This window comes from Balaenoptera physalus, assembly GCF_965194825.1.
Source record: "Balaenoptera physalus genome assembly, chromosome: X".
Classification (NCBI taxonomy): domain Eukaryota; kingdom Metazoa; phylum Chordata; class Mammalia; order Artiodactyla; family Balaenopteridae; genus Balaenoptera; species Balaenoptera physalus.
In genome coordinates, this window is record NC_138903.1 from 113,563,305 (window position 1) to 113,580,110 (window position 16,806).

Below are 16,806 nucleotides of genomic sequence, written 5' to 3' on the forward strand. Positions count from 1 at the left end.
ATATGGATATACTTTGCTTCTAGATTCCTTCTCTAACCTACCTCCTTTTCTCACTTCCCTCTCTTCTTTCATCAGATCACCTCTTGGATCTTCAGGGCCGGGCAGAGGGTGATCCTGGCGTTTCCTGGGACTTTTACAGCAGTTCTGTGTTGGGTAAGCTTTAAGTGGGATTCTTCCCACCCTTGTCTATGGCTCAGAGGTTTGGGATCTGCTTTGGGTTTCACTGATTCTTCTCAAAGCTAGGAGTGACCTAATGGAGGTAGCCCTTCTTCACCCATTAGTAGCTTACAGACCCTTTCAGCCCACACTCTAGCCCATGCCTCCCCCAGACTCAGAACTTGTTGGCCAAAACCAGGAGATGCCATTGATTTGGAGAAAGCCATCCGTCATTAGCCCTCTACCACTCCCCACCCTGGGTACGTTAAAAATTCTCTCTTTTCCAAGTCCCTTTCTCCTCCGTTGCTTTGTCCTAACCCTGCCAGAAGCGCCTGTGTGCGTTGTCACCTCTTCTGGTATTGCTCACACTCCAGAGGGACCCAGCCCCTCATCTGGCAGCTACCATTCCCTCCCTGCCCTGCCCCCAAGATGCACACAGAGTTTCTGAGATAGCTGCTGTCTCCCGAGCCCTTAGCCTTCTTGCCCGAGCTTTCCTTTGTTGGAAGAGCAGTGAGCCTTTATCTGTGGCCGTCATCCGGCATTCACGCATTGGACCAGGGGCTGCAGATCGAGGGAGGCACCCACTACTAAGCTTGGGGGGAAGCTGGAGCAGGAGAAACAGGCCACACCCGAACACACGGCTGGGGAAGGGAACAGGCTGAGCCCCCTCCGGGCTTCTGGGGACGCCAGCAGGCAGTCTGGTGGCTTGGGAAAGCTGCGGTTTGAAGGGCAAGTGTTTTCCCTTGCCTTCGACTGCTGATGACATCTTCAGGCTTCTGTCTCCAACAATTGGGCAGCGTATCCTTCACACCACCTTGCTTTTTTCCGGTTGAAAGGTGGAGGAGTATAAGGAATCTCTGGCCACAAAGTACTACCTCCCAGGGCTAGAACTTTCACGTGCCCTCCCAAGGATGTGAGCCACGAGATGAGAGACATTTGGCCCTGACCGGGGATCTGGTTGTTGGTCTCCTGATCACCCACCGCCGCACCTCTTTGTCTTGTTGGAACATTTCTTTGGTTTTATGCATGTAGCTAAGTCCTAATTCCCTGTATGATGTCTTTACAGAGGAAGAAGAAGGGTTTGCCTGTGACCTCCTACATAATCCTCCTGGGAACTCCGATCAAGAAGGAGATGATGTGGAAGAGGATGATTTTATGTTCGAGCTCTCAGACAAGCCTCTTCTCCCTTGCTACAACCTCCAGGTGTCAGTGTCCCGCGGGTGAGTGTTTGAGAGATCTATGAGGACCAAGCACTAGCAGCCTGGCAACCCTGGCCCGCCTCCCTGCGAATGCTGGAGTTCTCCAGAAGGAAGCTGAGACCTGGAGAACAAGTGCTAGAGCATAGGAAAGATAATATATGACCAAGTCCAGCCTGACTTTCCAGCCCAGATTAGATATGTTCAGAATAGCTCTAGGTACATTGACTATGTGTGTTTTCCAAAACCAAAATCTAGATTCACTCTCTGAAGGATTTTTGCCCTGTTCCTGGGTGTAAGAGATGATCTGGGAGATATTTGGGCTGGTGAACTATTAGAATCTCTGGAACATTTTTGTGGTTTCTGGGGACAGCCAGACAGAATATTTGAAATTGAGATTCTTGGAAAAGCCGGGACATATGGTTGCCATAGCTATGGGGCCACCGGGGTCCTTAAGTAATCCACAGGCTGGTTTCTCATTGCCTTAATGTTGGCGAGATGATGGCGTGGCCGCTGTCCTCTCAGATTACCGTGCACATTATAACGAGGATCACCCGTTTGCGGAGGCTAGGATATACTTGATGCTTAGCATTAGACTGAACCCAATTTAACCTTTATTTGATGATTCAGAAGGGAGTTCAGCGGCCTGCAGGGCCGTGGCTGTACTGGTTAGGAGGATGCAGGATACACTGTCCTTTTGTTCTTGGCCTCCATCATTAAGTGTCCTCTTCTTGGTATCTTCACATATTTCAAATACCTTTGCAGACACTTTTAAGGATACTTTTTCTTTGATATCTATTTTTAAAATATCAGACCCTATTTTTTTAAAACGAAAGCACATGAAGTGCACTTGATAGAGAGACGGGGAGGAGGGGGCAATGGATTAGGAACCCTGTGAGGGAGCCCCTCAGTTGACGACTCTAACCACTAGACCACAGTTTCTTTGCATCCCTTCCCCCCTGGCCTGATAAGAATAAAAATAGCCTCTATGATGACACTAGTAGGGATCAAGTTTCACGGGGTTTTGGTCCTTATTCTTCTGGGCATAAGCTGATCCCTGAGGGCGGGGCTGGGCCTCTGGGATATAGTATTGCACAGTTAATTAATTCTTCCAAAGTATTCAGCACCTCCTTCTCTGAAACAGGATCTTGGGCCCCAGGCAGTAAAAGGACCGGGGTAGTGTGCTTTAGGTGCGGACAGAACACGGGGCAACCGAGGGCCGCGCACCACTCAGCAAGCTGGGCGGCAGGCAGGTTTTCCGTTGAGAGCTTGGTACCAGCAGAGCTGGTTTTCCTGATGTTACATCCTCCAGCGCCACTTCTTTTTTTTTTTTTTTTTTAATTTTATTTATTTATTTATTTATGGCTGTGTTGGGTCTTCGTTTCTGTGCGAGGGCTTTCTCCAGTTGCGCCAAGCGGGGGCCACTCTTCATCGCGGTGCGCGGGCCTCTCACTGTCGCGGCCTCTCTTGTTGCGGAGCACAGGCTCCAGACACGCAGGCTCAGTAATTGTGGCTCACGGGCTTAGTTGCTCCGCGGCATGTGGGATCTTCCCAGACCAGGGCTCGAACCCGTGTCCCCTGCATTGGCAGGCAGATTCTCAACCACTGCGCCACCAGGGAAGCCCCAGCGCCACTTCTGAATCTGCCCTTCCACACGGCTACAGCACGATGTGAACGTTTATGTTCTTAAAGAAGTGTGTGTGTGTGTGTGTGTGTGTGTGTGTGTGTGTGTGTGTGTGTGTGTAGAATGATGACTCCGAGGCCCTGTGGCTTTCAGAAGTGCCTTCTGACTCATCAAAGCAAGACTGAATTGTGATCACCAGTGTTAATGTTCTGAGGGGGTTTTTCCTCCATTCTTTGAAAGCGATGTCCAAGTGTCTGGCATCTGTAGTCCCTTTCCCTTAACCCAGAACACCCCATTCCCTGATTGTGTGAGATGACAGAGGTTATTGTCATTTGGAAGAAATGCTGCATTTTAGGGATGAGGACTGTGGGTCTGGGTAGAAGTTTTAGGTGCTGTACAGAACATTCAATTCCAGAAACATGTGTTAAGCAGTTGTACCAGGTCAAACCCTGAGGGCTAGAGTATAGCTCTGGCCTTCAAAGAATCTCCAGTCTGATAGAGGACACAGACAAGTATACCATTAACTCTAATAAAAGACCAAGTTCCTAAGCAGATTTATTATTGTAAAACACTCAAACAGTTCAGAAGGGTGTCAAGTGAAAAGTAAAAGTTCCGGTCCACCCCAAGTCCCCATTCCTGTGCCACAGAGAGAACCACAGTTTACATTTCTTTTATATTCTTTCTGAAATGGGCTCTGTTACAGGTATTATAATAGGGGTACAAGCCAAGTGCCATGAGACTGTGGAAGATGGGATGAGCAACCGGTTACATCGGGGGAAGGCTTCACTGGTGACAGGGAGTCTGCACTGCGCCAGTGAGGAGAGGAGGATGGAGGGTGTGGCATGAGCAAAGGCACTGAGACATTCAAGTTCAGAAAACAGGGCTAGTCCTTCATCAAATGGCTGGCACTTGGTGGGATGGGGATACAGTGTGCGCGTGCGCACGTGTGTGTGTGTGTGTGTGTGTGTGTGTGTGTGTGAAAGAGAGAGGGAGATTGGGTGGAGACAGGGCTGAAGGGGTTGAATGGGGTCGTGTTTGAATGGGGTCTTGCATGATAATCATGCTAAAGAGTTTGAAGGGTTTTTTGCTGGAGATACTGGGGATCCATTGAAAGTGGTTTAGGGAGCGAGTGAAAAGGTCCGATATTCTTTTTAGAAAACGAAGAATAACAGAGGACCCAGTGAGGGTGGGTGGGGGCTGGCTCTTGGCAGAGGGAAACCAGTTAGGAGGCTGATGCAATATAGTCCAGGCTAAAAGTGGTAAAGGCTGGAAGTGGGACAGTGGAATGGCGAATGGCGAGGAGGGACAGCCCTGGAAACAGGGACCACTGACATGGGGATGCAGCATTTCCTCGTGGTTTAGTCAAAGCAAGCGTTTGGCCCGGGCCAGGCTAGCAGCCCCCCTCCCAGCTGCCCCCAGGCTGTCGCCCAGTCGGGTGTGCTCAGCAAAGTCAGACTGGCTGTAGCTGTAACGTGAGCTCTGGCCCTGCAGAAATGATGGTGCTCCGCTGGAGAAAAAACTTGTCTAATGCATTCCAGAGCCAAAGAGAAATGCCTTTTGGATTACCCGCAGTTTAGGCCTTTCTCCACGGCTCCCCCTCTGCCGGGGAAGGTCTTGGAGAACAAGGAGGCAGGGGAAGCAGGAGTGAGAACAGGAAAGGGAAGCCAGACAGGCTGGCAGGGATCGCTCGGGGCAGAACTGGTCCCAGCAGATGGTAAATTCCAGGTCACGGGTGCGGGTAAGGCCTGGGGAAGCCTGCTCAGAGTTTTAGGTTCTGGAAGGCCCATTTCCCTCATGGGTTGAGTGCTCGCCATTTAGCTGAAAGCTGGGCCTGCCAATGTGGGGGACAGGAGAAAATATGCACCTCCGCTACACCCATGGGGTCTGTGGCTTAGTGGAGGGTGGCCAGACCGGCAGCCCTCCCACCTGCTCCCAGCACCCCACCCCCGCCGCCCCGTCCCCTTGGCCCCCTCCCCTAACTCCCATTCTTGCCGTTTCTAGGCCCTGCAACTGGTTTCTCTTTACCGACGTCCTGAAGAGGCTGAAGCTTTCCTCGAGGATCTTTCAGGCTCGGTTCCCGCACTTTGAAATCGCCACCTTGCCCAAGGCCGAGTTCTACCGGCAGGTGGCCTCCAGTCAGCTGCTGACCCCCGCCGAGTGGCCTGGAGGCATGGACGCCACCTCCGCCCCGGGCTCCTCTGAGACTGTGGAGCTGGTGCGGTACGAGGCGGAGCTGCTTCGGCTCCTAGGGTCTGAGGTGGAGTTCCAGCCTTGGAACAGTTGACCGGGAAAACAGCCCCTCCCTTTTCTTCTTTCTCCTCCCAAGTTCACCCTTCCCCCACCTCCCATGTCTTTCCCCCACCGAGCACCAGACTGCAGAAAGAGGCAATAATACGGACCAACAAGAAGCCGCCTTATCAATGCCAGCATTAGTGACTGGATTGTTTTTTGTTTTTTGTTTGGTTACAGTTAGTTCTCATCTCCCTGTCATCGTCATTGTTGTCGTGGTTGGTGACGGGGGTGGAAAGTTGAACTCCACGTCTGAGGACAAGAGGTCCCAGGGGTGGTGGGAGGTGGCGCCAGGGTCCCTTGGACTGGCCTCCTTGTGTGTGACCAAGACCAAACCTGGGCCCTGGGTGGCCACGGCCTGTCCGGAGGAGAAATGAGAAAAGCCCAAATCTCTGAGCGCCCCCTCTGTTCCCCTGTGTTCTTTTGTCTTCCATAGTATTTATTTTATTAGTATTTAATTTGTATTGTTTCATTGGTTTCTGATAAGTCTGTATCACTGTGACAATTTGAGACAACTTGTTGTATTGAGGGACTTTCTTCACCTCCTTTCTTTGTCTTTCTCGATTAAGCTCTGAAGCTGTTCCCTCCCTCTGAAAAAGTTACTCCCAGGTTTTTTTCTACCACTGGGGAGGGGGTGGGGAGGGGTGGGGGGGGCCATTGGCTTGTGACTAATGATGGTGGCTGGTGCTGGCCCAGGTCTGGGGGGTGGGGGGTGAATCCTGAGTCTTTGGTGCTCACCCCTCCCCCAGTTTTTCCCCGTTTCACCCTCCTGCCCTTTGCAGCAGCCCTGCTGTCTCGAGATCAGTGTTTACTGGGAAGGGGAGGATTATGGGAGTAAGGGGTTAATGAGTTACTCTTACGGAGGAGAGTTGAGAATGGGTCTGAAGGATAAGGTAGCCCCCTCCTTGCTGTCCTCACCGCCCTCCTCAGAGTGCACAATATGGGTTTGTTCCTGCAGCTTTCCCCCCTGAGCCCCCGGCCGCCCTGGATACTGAGCCTCTCAGCTCCCCACCCTTGTCCCCATCTCTCCCCCTTGCCTGACTCAGAGCACCCCTTTCCTCTCTCTTCTCTCTCTCCTCCCTCCTTCTCCCTCTGCCCCCCACCCCTGTTCTCCTTTGGAATCTGCAGAGGGCTCTGGGATTGCCTGCCAGATGTTGAACCTAGGCCTTAGCTATTTCCTAGGTTGAGGGCAGGAGTCTGGTCTCCGGCCAGCCTCCACTCCTGCCTGGGGACCTGGGGCTGAGTGTGCGGCCCTACCAGGCTTCCCTTCCGGCGCTGGGTTTGTTCATGGAGAGAGAGGGAGGGGCTTGGGCTGCTTCCCTGTCCCAGCTCCCTCTGTGGCGTTGTCTTTCCCACTCTTGTTCTTATTTTTCTACCAATTGCTATTTTTCCGAACAATCCTTGTAGAGAGTACGTGCCATCCAAAGGTGGGAGGGCCTCCCTATGGCCAGCTATGGTTGGAGATGGTACAGTTTTATTGTACAGGTGCTAAAACAACAACAACAAAAGAAGAAAATGGAAAAAAAAAGGACAAAAAAAAAGGCAAAAAAAAAAGAGCCAGTTTGAGGATGGGACAATCTGTTCTCTGGAGACTCCTGACCCTTGAAGGAGCATTGGTGGTTATTTTCTTTGTATTGTGTTTGTTCTTTGTTCCCAGGGGGAAGTTCTAGGCCCCCTTCTGTAGGACTGCTCCCCACCCCCACCATACTGCCCAGTTGGTTTTGAACAGTTGTTCTCCCTTTCTAAAAAAAAAAAATATATATATATATATATATATATATATGTATGTGTGTATATATATATATATATATGAAATTGAGGGGTTTTGGGGGTTTTAATTTTTTGGTTTTGTTGGGGCTCATGGTATTGTGTGGTTTATTTTATGTTTGCCTTTACTTTTTTGCATTTGGGTGTGTATTCTGGCTGCCCTTTATGTTTAATTTTAAGCAACTGGCTGTGGAGTCAAAAACACTTGCATACTGAAAAACCTGTGTCAGGGCTTCTGTCTCCTGTCTTCTCTCCTCCCCGTATTGGCTCTTCCGTCGTTACAGAAGGTGGGCATCCCCATGAAGTCAGTGGGGAAAGCCCTGATCCTGCTTTGCGGTTTTGGGTCCTGATGGGCACAGCAAATGAGGACAAGGTGGAGTGGCCAGTGAGCATTTGGGTCACTGGGGCAAGATCTGGAAAGGAAAGGAAAGGCAGGGGCAAATCCTGGGGGTGGGCCAGTGGGGAGAGTTGAGCACCTGCGTTGATTGGGCGCGGGGGGGCGGGGTTTGGTGGGGTCCCCCCGCGCGTGTGCACACGTTCCTCGTTCTGCACAGGAGGAGCATGATCGGAGGGAGGGACCCTCTTTAGGTGGCTGTGAGGGATGATCCTCTTTAACTCAAGGAAATCACCTGCCTGCCAGCTCTCTTTCCTGCCCTGGGCCACCTGTGTCAGCAGCTGACTTCATGGTCTTGTCACTGCCCTCACTGTCATGCCGGTGTCCCCCCTGCCCCCCTACCCAGTGCAGTCTTTCTGTGGTTCTGCTTTCCCAAGACCCAGCTACTATGGAGGCAAGATGCCCATCCTGGATTTTACAACTTTTCTCCCTACTTCTGAAAACCAGTGGTAGAAGCTATGATTCCTTCTGACTGCTGGCTCCAGAATGAGCCCGTTATTGTTTGAGGGGAACGGGATGCCTTCAGGCCTGGGATGAGGCCCTTTTAAGCTATGTTCTTAGGACCTCTCACTGTGGCTGCAGTCTCTGGAGCACCGTATCAGCATACAGGCCAGGGGTCTGTGTGTCTGGCCGACGGGAGTCCAGCCAGCCCCCGAGTGATCTGTGAGCTGCCCAGGTGGAGGAGCAGCAGCATTCCTCCCCAGTGGCCTCCACTTACCCGCTTTCTGATCCTGAGGCCTCGGGTTCCCAAACAACACCTGAGGCCATGTGGCGAGTGCAAGGATCCAGCTAGGCCAAGGATGCTATGGGAGCTCAGAGGCATGGGCAGGGGCACAGGGTTGTTCAGAAGTGATGCCTAGTTGACAAGTAGGAAAATGGGAATTAGAGGTGGCAGGGAAGAATCTTTGAACTAAGGAGACATCTGAGCACAGGCTTGGAGACAGACAAGGGTAGTATGTGCAGGAAACTACAACCCACTTCAGTGTCACTGGAGCTAGAAGGTACAGGTGGGGGAGGAGGGTGTAGGAGCCCTGCCAGCCATGCCAGGGAGTATGGCTTTGACTTTTGCCTGAGGTGATGGGGAACCATGGGAACTCTTTAAGCCAGGTATGACAGAGTATTTTTTTTGTTTTTCTTTTAATACATTGGTAAAAATGTGCTGGAGGTAGGACAGGCAGAGGGAGGGGAAAAGGTGATTCCTTGAGATTCAGAAGAAAGGATGAAGGGAGAGTCGTGGGGATGCGACAAGGATTTCCATTTAGGGCAGGAGGGAGATGCTGTGGGCAAAGTCCGAATGACCCCAAAGGAATAGGTGATGGTCCTTTGGGGACCCGTGGACAGCCATGGGCGTTTGGGGTGTGTGGGTGTGCACACCCCTTTATTTCTCTGGAGAAAGGGGATGAGTTAAAAGCGGGACCAAACAGCAGTTTCTTTTCTTGCTTTTGGGTTCCCTTCCCCACACCTTTTCTGGAGTCCTCTCACTGCCCTTCTGCCAGAGTGGGAAGATCAAAGCAGGAGGTACGGACTGTGAATCCCATAAAGCAGGAGGTAAATCTGCATCCCTGGTCCGGACTAGGGTGAGGACGATGGCCTCTTATTAAATGATCTAATCCTTTCAGTGCGGCCTAGGGGAAAGAGCCAGCCCACCACTTAGCATCTAGGCTGACTTCGGGTGAGAGAGAACCTAATCTTTCGAGCCTTCATTGCTCCATCTGCCAAATGGGGCTCAATTTACTGCCGACGGAAGAAAATCATACTGAGTAAACATGGCTGTTTAGCTTAAGTTAGTTCCTCCTACATGCTGAGGTCACGAGCTTACAGTTAATGATGGTCTTACCAGAATGTTCATTTTTGGGGTGCAGTGTTGAGAGGGAGGCCCTGTTCAAGTCTCCGTACTCCGAGGAAGGATGACCCGCGATCCGTCTGGGTTGCGGGGGGCGGAATTGGGCGGTAAGCTCCTGCCCCTTCCATATTTTACCCTATGACGGGGAAGCTTGTTGGGTGCTTTACTGTGTCCCGTCCCTGCTAAGACAAGTGCGTGTGTGGTTCGCGGAGGATGAGGTCCGCCCCAAGGGCGGCCTGCTTAGCTCCCAGGGGGAGGGGCCAAGTGCTGGAGCCTTCTGGACCCCGCAACGGGGCGGGCCAGGCTCCACGTGTTCCCCGAAACCACGGGTTTCCATGGCGAGGCGGGCTGCTAAGCTGCAGCGTTGGGCAAACGGACTCGAACGCCTCCCAGGAGCCCGGGCTCACGCCGCGGGCGGTCGGGGCCCTCCACGCGCAGACGGCTGTCGCGGGTGCCTCGATCACTCTCCGATTTCAAGGTTGAAAGCGGCGGTGCGTGCAAGTGTAGCTAAAGGCAGGCCGCGGTGGGGAGGTGGCCAGGCCGGGCGCCCCGCGGCTGGGGGCGGCGGCCCGGTCTCACTCCCGCCGCCCGTGCGAGAGAGGCGGCCGGCGCAGGAGGCCAGGCCCGCCGCGTGCTCACCTGCTAGTCCCGGAGGCTGGGGGTGGGGGGCGACGGGGCGGGGCCAGGGCGCGACCGGCCAATGGGGAGAGGGCATTCATTCGACTGCTGAATTCCCTCTGGAAAGGGGAAGGGGAGGGGGAGGGGGCCGGGGGAAAAGTTCCAAGCTACGGAGCGATGGAAGGCCTTGGTGGGGGCCGGAGCCGCCCAGGGACAGTTTGGGGCGCAGGGGCAGGACTGAGGGAGAGGAAGATGCCGGCCGCGGCCGCCTCCGCCAAGAGCGGCGCGCCCCGCCCTGGCCGCCTCTCCCTTCCCGGGCTCCGCCGGGTCACCCGCCCGCCTGCGCCGGCTCCGTAGCGCCACCTGCTGGACGCCGGCCGCACGCCTGGAGTGCCAAGGCGGAGGCTCTCACAGGCTGCGACCGCCTTGGCCTCCCAGGCCTGGGAGCGGCCGGAGGGCAATGAGCTCACCTCGGATCCAGCGGCTTTGGAGCCGGAGGCAACCGCCTCTTTAAAAATACATGATGGGGTCAGAAAGACTGCGACCGTGAGAATAACTTATTGTTCCGCCCCTCCCACAGGGCCTGACACTTCTACCACTCAGTCGCACCCAGGGATGAGGAAATAGTGATGAGTCTGTCCCAGGAAGGGGGCAGCAGAAAAGGGCAGGAGTTCAGAGTCTTCGGGGCACCCGGTGGCAGCAAGGCACTGCTGGAAGCAGCCTTGGTCTCCTTGTGGACCCTGCTGTCCTGGGGTGGCCGCAGACGTGGGCAAGGGAGGCAGCTGCCTGCAGTGCTGTATGAGGGGAAAAAAGCCGTGGTAGCCCCCAAGTGTGGGTTGTCCTTTTCTCGCCCCTCTTGCCTGCCTTAGTATAGGGCTGAAATCCCCATGATTAGAAACAGGACTCATTCATTCTTTCAATAAACATTTATTGAGCACCTACTGTGTGCCAGGCACTGTGCTAGGCGCTGGGGATACATCAGTGACTAACACACAGTCCCTGTCCTTGAGGAGCTCACAGTCTATCGGAGGGGAAACATACATAAACACATAGCTAAGGAGCTACCATGTGCTAAGTGCTACAATAAGAGGTATATACAAAGTGCTGTGGGAGCTCAGAGGAGGGAGTAATGCATCAGCTGCTGGGGGTGAGGAGCAAGTCTCTTGACTCTATTAAACCATTGCAAAGGCAGGGATGTTGTTGCCACGTGACCCTGGTTGAAATGAACCTGTCTCCTGAGGCTCTCCTCTAGCCCTCTCCCATAACTATATCAGCACAGGTTAGTTTATCAGATTAGCTAATTTAACACTTCGAGTAGGAAAGAAACTGGACAGGGAAGTTTCTTTAGGGGCAGGAGATGTTCAAAGTAGTAACAACTCTTGGGTGCTAAGGCTGGGGGGTGGGGTGGGGGTACCATGAGGGCACTGAGCCAGGGAGGGCAGGCCCTGGGCAGTGGAGCACCTGGGGTGAGTGCCTGTGCAGAGGGGAGGTCGGAGGTCACCTACCTCAAACTTTGGTCCCCCATCTCTCACCAGCTCAATCAGTAACCGTCCGCTGATGCTCACTAGTTGCTTCGTAGTGTGCCCTGCTCTTTGGGTGATACAGTCCCCTGCCCCTCAGAAGGTAACACACTAATTGGGGAGACTAAATAGGTTCAGGTCACTGAAGATTTGAGTAACAGTTTGTGATTATTATAGAGGAGATGTCACAGGCTGCTCACAATCAGTTGCCAAAAGAGTGGCAACTGCAACAAGTTTAAATGAACTCACTTAAGGATAGGCTGGTCTGGGGAGGCAGCTTCCATGAACCAAGACTTGAAGGATGGATACAACTTAACTGGTACTAGCGGGGTGGGAAGACCATTCCGGTTGAGCAGAAGCAAGTAAAGCAAAAGCACAGAGGTGGGAAACTCCAACAGAGGCACATTCAAAGTCCAGCCAATCCATCCCTTTGACTGGAGCAGTACACAGGTCAGGGGAGCAATGTTGAGCCGATTGGGGAAGTCAGGCCCTGATGGTGAAGGGCCTTGTCAGAAGGTCAAAGACTTGGGAACCTGTCTGAAGACAGAGCTGATGCTAAGCGCAAAATACTTCTGGAACGGCTGCCCTGAGCCCTCAAGTGCTCCCCCACACCTCCTCCAGGACCCCTGGACTGCCTCACGATTCAGAAAATAAAGGGTTAATGCCCAGCTGCTCAGAACAGATTGGAGGTGAAGTATTTTGAGTGTCACCCCGACCTGGAGGCATCCTGGCAGAGGAATAACAGAGGTGGTGCCCTGGCAGATTGGACGGGCTGAGTCGGATCACCCCGGGGGGCTGCTAATATGTCTGGGGAGGGGGTTAAGCTCTGAGTGAGTTTCAGCTAGGCTGGGACTGTGGAAGAACGGCCAGATTTGAGAGACAGTGGGGAACTGCGCTGGAGTTCAGGAAATGGGGAGGGGACAGGGTCAAGTGAACGCAGCCATCAGCTGGCTCTGAAATGTCAAGCTTAGAAGGTCAGGAAAATGGTGGCACCATTAACAGAAACAGGCAAGTCATGACGGCCGTTTTGTTTCGAAAGGTTTTGTGTGTGTGGAGGACTTTCAAAAATCCATTTTTGACAGAGGGGCACTCTTTGAGGGACTGACAGGCATCCAGGTAGAACTATCCAGCAGACCGCTAGAAATGTGAGCCAGAAGCTGAGGAGAAGAGTGAGGGCTGGAGCTCTAGATTTCAGACCCAACCCAAAGAGCCCTCCTGGAGCCAGGAGGATGGATGAGGCCCTTGGGGGCACCCACATGTAAAGTGGTAGATGTGGAGCCAGCACGGGCACAGAGAGAGAGGGTGACGGAGGGCTCGGATGAGCCCAGCTAGTGCCGAAGGGGATGGGAAGTAGTGTCATGTGCCGTGAGGGCTCACAGGGGCCAAGAACTCTGAAGAAGACCTTCGTATGATGAGTTCTATGGGGTTGGGGTGAGGGGGGCAGGGCCACTCTTAACCCATGTGGCACCTTTGTGCCAAAATTACTTTTAAAGGTGACCCTTTTCAAGATGCTTTACTTTCCGCCACCAGGAAATGGTCATAATAAACTGATTTTATTAGAAAAAGTCACGTTAACGCCAAGCGCTGGAGACGTGTAAGAAATACACCTGCACAACCATATATGCTTCCCTTCTGGGGGGAGAAGAGGGAGAACAAGAGGACGATAATGGGCTTGGCAGTGACCAGGAGAGAAGGGCAACCAGGGGAGGTAGTTAGGTCACGTGGCTGGTTTTGTGCCAAGGACATAGCAAAGGTCCTGAGGCACTGATTCACATTAACCAAATTCATCAGATAATATCACTGTTTCCAAGGCTGACACATTAGAGCTCTTAGCCTGGCTCTGAAACTTGGCGGAGAGAGGAAAGCGAATTCACAGAAGAGAAAGGGGACAGGATGGAGGCCCCAGGTCGAGGGGTTGACTTCACGAGAAAATTGGCTGAGCCCTTCTCAGAAAGAGGAAAGACGGAAGGAAGGCACGTGGAGAGACAGGAGGGACGGGAAGCTCACAGCTGCTGGCTCCCATCTTCGTGGAGGAGGAATCAGGGTGAGGTGAGAAAGCTGGAGATCAGGGGCCGAGGCCCACTGGAGGTGGTCTGCTGCAGCCGTCGCGGGAGTGGCTGGGTGGACCGACCTGTGAGGGGAGTAGAAAGTAGGCTGAGCAGCAAGTAGGCACGAGCGGGGACGGAGGCGGGCCCAAAGCACATTGCTACTGGATTATCCGACTGTCCCCGGCACCACCTGCCAGCAGGGAAGCGGCAGGGGCAAAATTAATCAGGAGGGAAGCCAGGATCTGGGGTGCAGGGCAGGGCGCCCGTGAAGGCTGGTGTTACAGCCCGAGCCCTTGGCGCAAATATCCAGCTAATTTAGCCCCCCTCCCCCTGGGGACTTTGTGGCTGGGTCTGCCCCCGGAGGGGCGCTTCAGCAAAGCACTCTGGGGAGCTGACGTTTCCGGCCTGCTGGCTGATGACTGGTGGGCAAAGAGGCTGAGCCCAGGAAGAAAGCGTCTTCCCCAACACACGTGCCCATTGAAGGTCTCCTCCCCTGGACCTGCTCCAGCTCTGTGACATCTCTCCAGATTTGGGGGCTCCAACCTGTACCCCATAGGCTCAGAACAACCGAATCTTGGTTTGTACAAAGGGAACCGGAGAAGGCTTTCCCTTAAAACAAAAAATTCCCCATCTCTGTGGCTGACCCACAGAGAGACACACACCCTTGAAGACCTCACAGCTACACCCCCGTCCTCACCAAAGAAATGGAGATACAGACCCACGAGTACACACAAATACGTACAGAGATATTCACATACGGGATAGTAAATACTCTGTGGAGGGAAAGAAGATGGTGAAATACAGCCAGGTGAAAAGACTCTTCTCACGAAGCCCCTACCCCAGCCCTGGCTACAAACGTCTCAGGAGGTCTGCCCTCCATCACCAAGTCAGCCTATTACCCCGACAAGAACATATCCCCTAGTGCTCTTGAAAGCCGTGGTCTGACACCAGGGATGCTCCGACTGGGCCTGTCTTGGCCATGGTGACGCCAGGCAGGGGTGGGGCACGGAGGTGTGGTGTACTGACACCCCACTGAAATATAAGGGCAGGTGCACTACTTAAGTCAGTCTCTCTTAGAGGAAGTCCGTATACAAATGCTGCTCAACTTTGCCTGGTGGGTCACACTTCCCCCCAAGCCCTCCGTTTATATGTCATGGGGCTCCATCTTAATGAGGGAAGTAGGGTTGAATGGGGAGAAGGGGGCTGGGGTTGGGGATCTGGTCAGCAGGCTCCCAGATGTGGTCACACTAGGCTCAGCCGTAAACAGGGACCCTGAGCCCGAGGAGAGCTCAAGTTCAGCCACCGGGGTCAGCCCAACAGTGGGGCGGCTGGGAGGAGAGAAAGTCTGGTTTCCCAGAAGGCTCGGATTGTGGGAACCCCTTGAAACTACCTGGGTTGAAAGTGGCTGAAGGTGAGCCTGATCCCTCAGGAGCTCCCTCAGGGTCTCTTCAGGAACCAGCAGCCCCTCCATGGGGGCCCCAGTCATCATGCCCTGTACATAGGAGGAGGGCCTCAGCGGCCCCTCCTTGACCCCAGGGGCTGCTGTGGCACCGGAAGTCCTGATGAAGGCCGCAATCACAGTCCCGGGGGGCTGAGAGCTGGGCCCGGCTGGGCCAGCCCCTGTGACCGAGGGTGGTGCTGGATTGGTCGCACAGTTGCCCCCAGCCAGAATTTGGGGGAGGCTACTGAGAATCAGCGGAGCCCCTGGTGCGGCCACCTGGTTCTCTTGGAAACTGGTGTTCAGGGGGAAGGAGGCCTGCAAAGTGAAGGTGTCCTTGAAGGTCGAAGCAGGCGGAACACTCTGGAGAACGAGCTGGGTTGAAGCAGTAGTACTGGCAGGAGGCCCGTTGGTCAGCACGGTGGTCAGCGGGATGGTCTGCAGGGTCAAGGCCGAGCCTGACCCGACAGGGGCCACTCCTAGGTGGATGTTGCTGGGCACTGAAGACGTACTGAGGAGAAACAGAAAACAGATTTGGTTCAGGTAGGAGGCTCAGAAGGAGGGCACAGGAGGAACAGAGCCGAAGGCGTTTTCTTTCTTTGTCGTCACTTTGGCTACCGTTTGTTGAGCACTTAGTAAAGGTCAGGGATCATTCTAACTGGCTGGCATGCAGGATTTCACTCAATCTTCCGATCAGCCCATGAGTTGAATAAGATTAACAATCTGATTTTACTGTGTGAGGAAACAGGAACAGAGAGGTTATGTAACTTGCCCTAGACCACACAGCCAGTAACAGGGACACATCAAGGCTTTCTGACTCCAGAGCTCGTGTTTGTCACCGCTCCACTCTACTGCCATCCCTCTTCAGAAGAGCATCCCTGTGGCCCACACCAGCGTAGTAACAGGTACATACATATAAGCCAGGCAAGGCCCAAAGTTTTCATGGAAAATTGGAGGCACCTTAGTGTGGACAAGAAGTAGCAAGAGCTTTCCTGGTGGGCTTGGAGGGCCTGAGGAAGGCAGGATGTAACATTCTCTGTTGCCTCTTTTCTGGAGTGGAGGAGGCTTGGGGGGATGGGCCCAGGAGTGGAGGCTCCCGGTGGCTGCTTGGGGAGCACTCTGGGGTAACAGAAACAGCCCCAGCTGGCAAGAGAAGCCCCCCAGGTCAACAGCTGGCTCGGCCGTTACATTGGCGTGTGACCTCAGGCAAGTCACTTTTCCTCTTTTAACCAACAAGTGTCCCACTGGCTTCCCAGGGATGCCACAAGGGTCCCAGGAGACCCGAGAGAGTGCGGAGCTTTGCAAGAAGCTGAAAACGCCCCCCATCACGAGGTACTATGGGAAGACTTGGAACGACCTGGGTGCACTTACCTCACAGCTTTGGTGCGTTTGGCCTGGCTCTCTGGTGGAGAGACAAGCACCGTGGAGGTAGTGGGGATCTCCTCGTCTAGAGACAGTCCCGATTCCAGACTCGCAGATGGCTGTAGACCAACGTGCTGAACCTTTGGCTTTTCCCAGGAAGTGGCGCCCCTGCCATGCGGGGCAGCTCTGGATGATACCCTGGAGCTGGCTCGCCGGGTGGTGCTGCTGGACGAGGTGGAGGGAGCGGAGGCCTGAGGGGATGTGGCTGTGACTTCACTTCTCTCATCCTCGTCTTCAATCACCACCAGGTCCTTGGGCATCTCCTTAAACTGGTACACCAGCCTCTGTCCTTCCACTTTGGCAAGGATGCCTCTTTGGTAGTAATATCTGTGGGACACGGGGCAGAAAGTGGGGGGTGAGCCAGGGACACACCACCCTCCCGGGCAGGGCGCGCATGAGGTGGAGGCTGGTCGGGGAGCCAGACGGGAGCCCAAGGGCAAGGGAAGGGGTAGGGCCAACTCTCGGACTTGGAAGGCTTTTATGAAATTTCT

General features: G+C 54.0%; 2 protein-coding genes across 18 annotated transcripts in view; one reads left to right on the top strand and one right to left on the bottom strand.

Annotated features, from left to right (window-relative positions):
* BCORL1 (BCL6 corepressor like 1) overlaps positions 1-5,718 on the top strand; it is a 61,058-nt gene extending 55,340 nt beyond the window's left edge. For 10 of the 11 annotated variants that reach the window (XM_082446104.1, XM_082446103.1, XM_082446110.1 and 7 more), the window contains 3 exons: positions 76-153; positions 1,223-1,376; positions 4,978-5,718. In XM_082446104.1, the coding sequence (XP_082302230.1) occupies positions 76-153; positions 1,223-1,376; positions 4,978-5,260 (515 nt within the window). In that variant the 3' untranslated portion in view covers positions 5,261-5,718. The remainder of the gene's footprint in view (positions 1-75; positions 154-1,222; positions 1,377-4,977) is intronic. The other variant, XM_082446109.1, reaches the window with a different exon arrangement.
* Positions 5,719-10,798: 5,080 nt separating this feature from the next.
* ELF4 (E74 like ETS transcription factor 4) overlaps positions 10,799-16,806 on the bottom strand; it is a 47,841-nt gene continuing 41,833 nt past the window's right edge. For 5 of the 7 annotated variants that reach the window (XM_082445333.1, XM_082445335.1, XM_082445331.1 and 2 more), the window contains 3 exons: positions 16,265-16,642; positions 14,846-15,404; positions 10,799-14,228 (listed from right to left, as the gene is read on the bottom strand). In XM_082445333.1, the coding sequence (XP_082301459.1) occupies positions 13,734-14,228; positions 14,846-15,404; positions 16,265-16,642 (1,432 nt within the window). In that variant the 3' untranslated portion in view covers positions 10,799-13,733. Of the gene's footprint in view, positions 15,405-16,264; positions 16,643-16,806 lie in introns of all 7 variants that reach the window. The other 2 variants (XM_082445337.1, XM_082445336.1) reach the window with 2 other exon arrangements.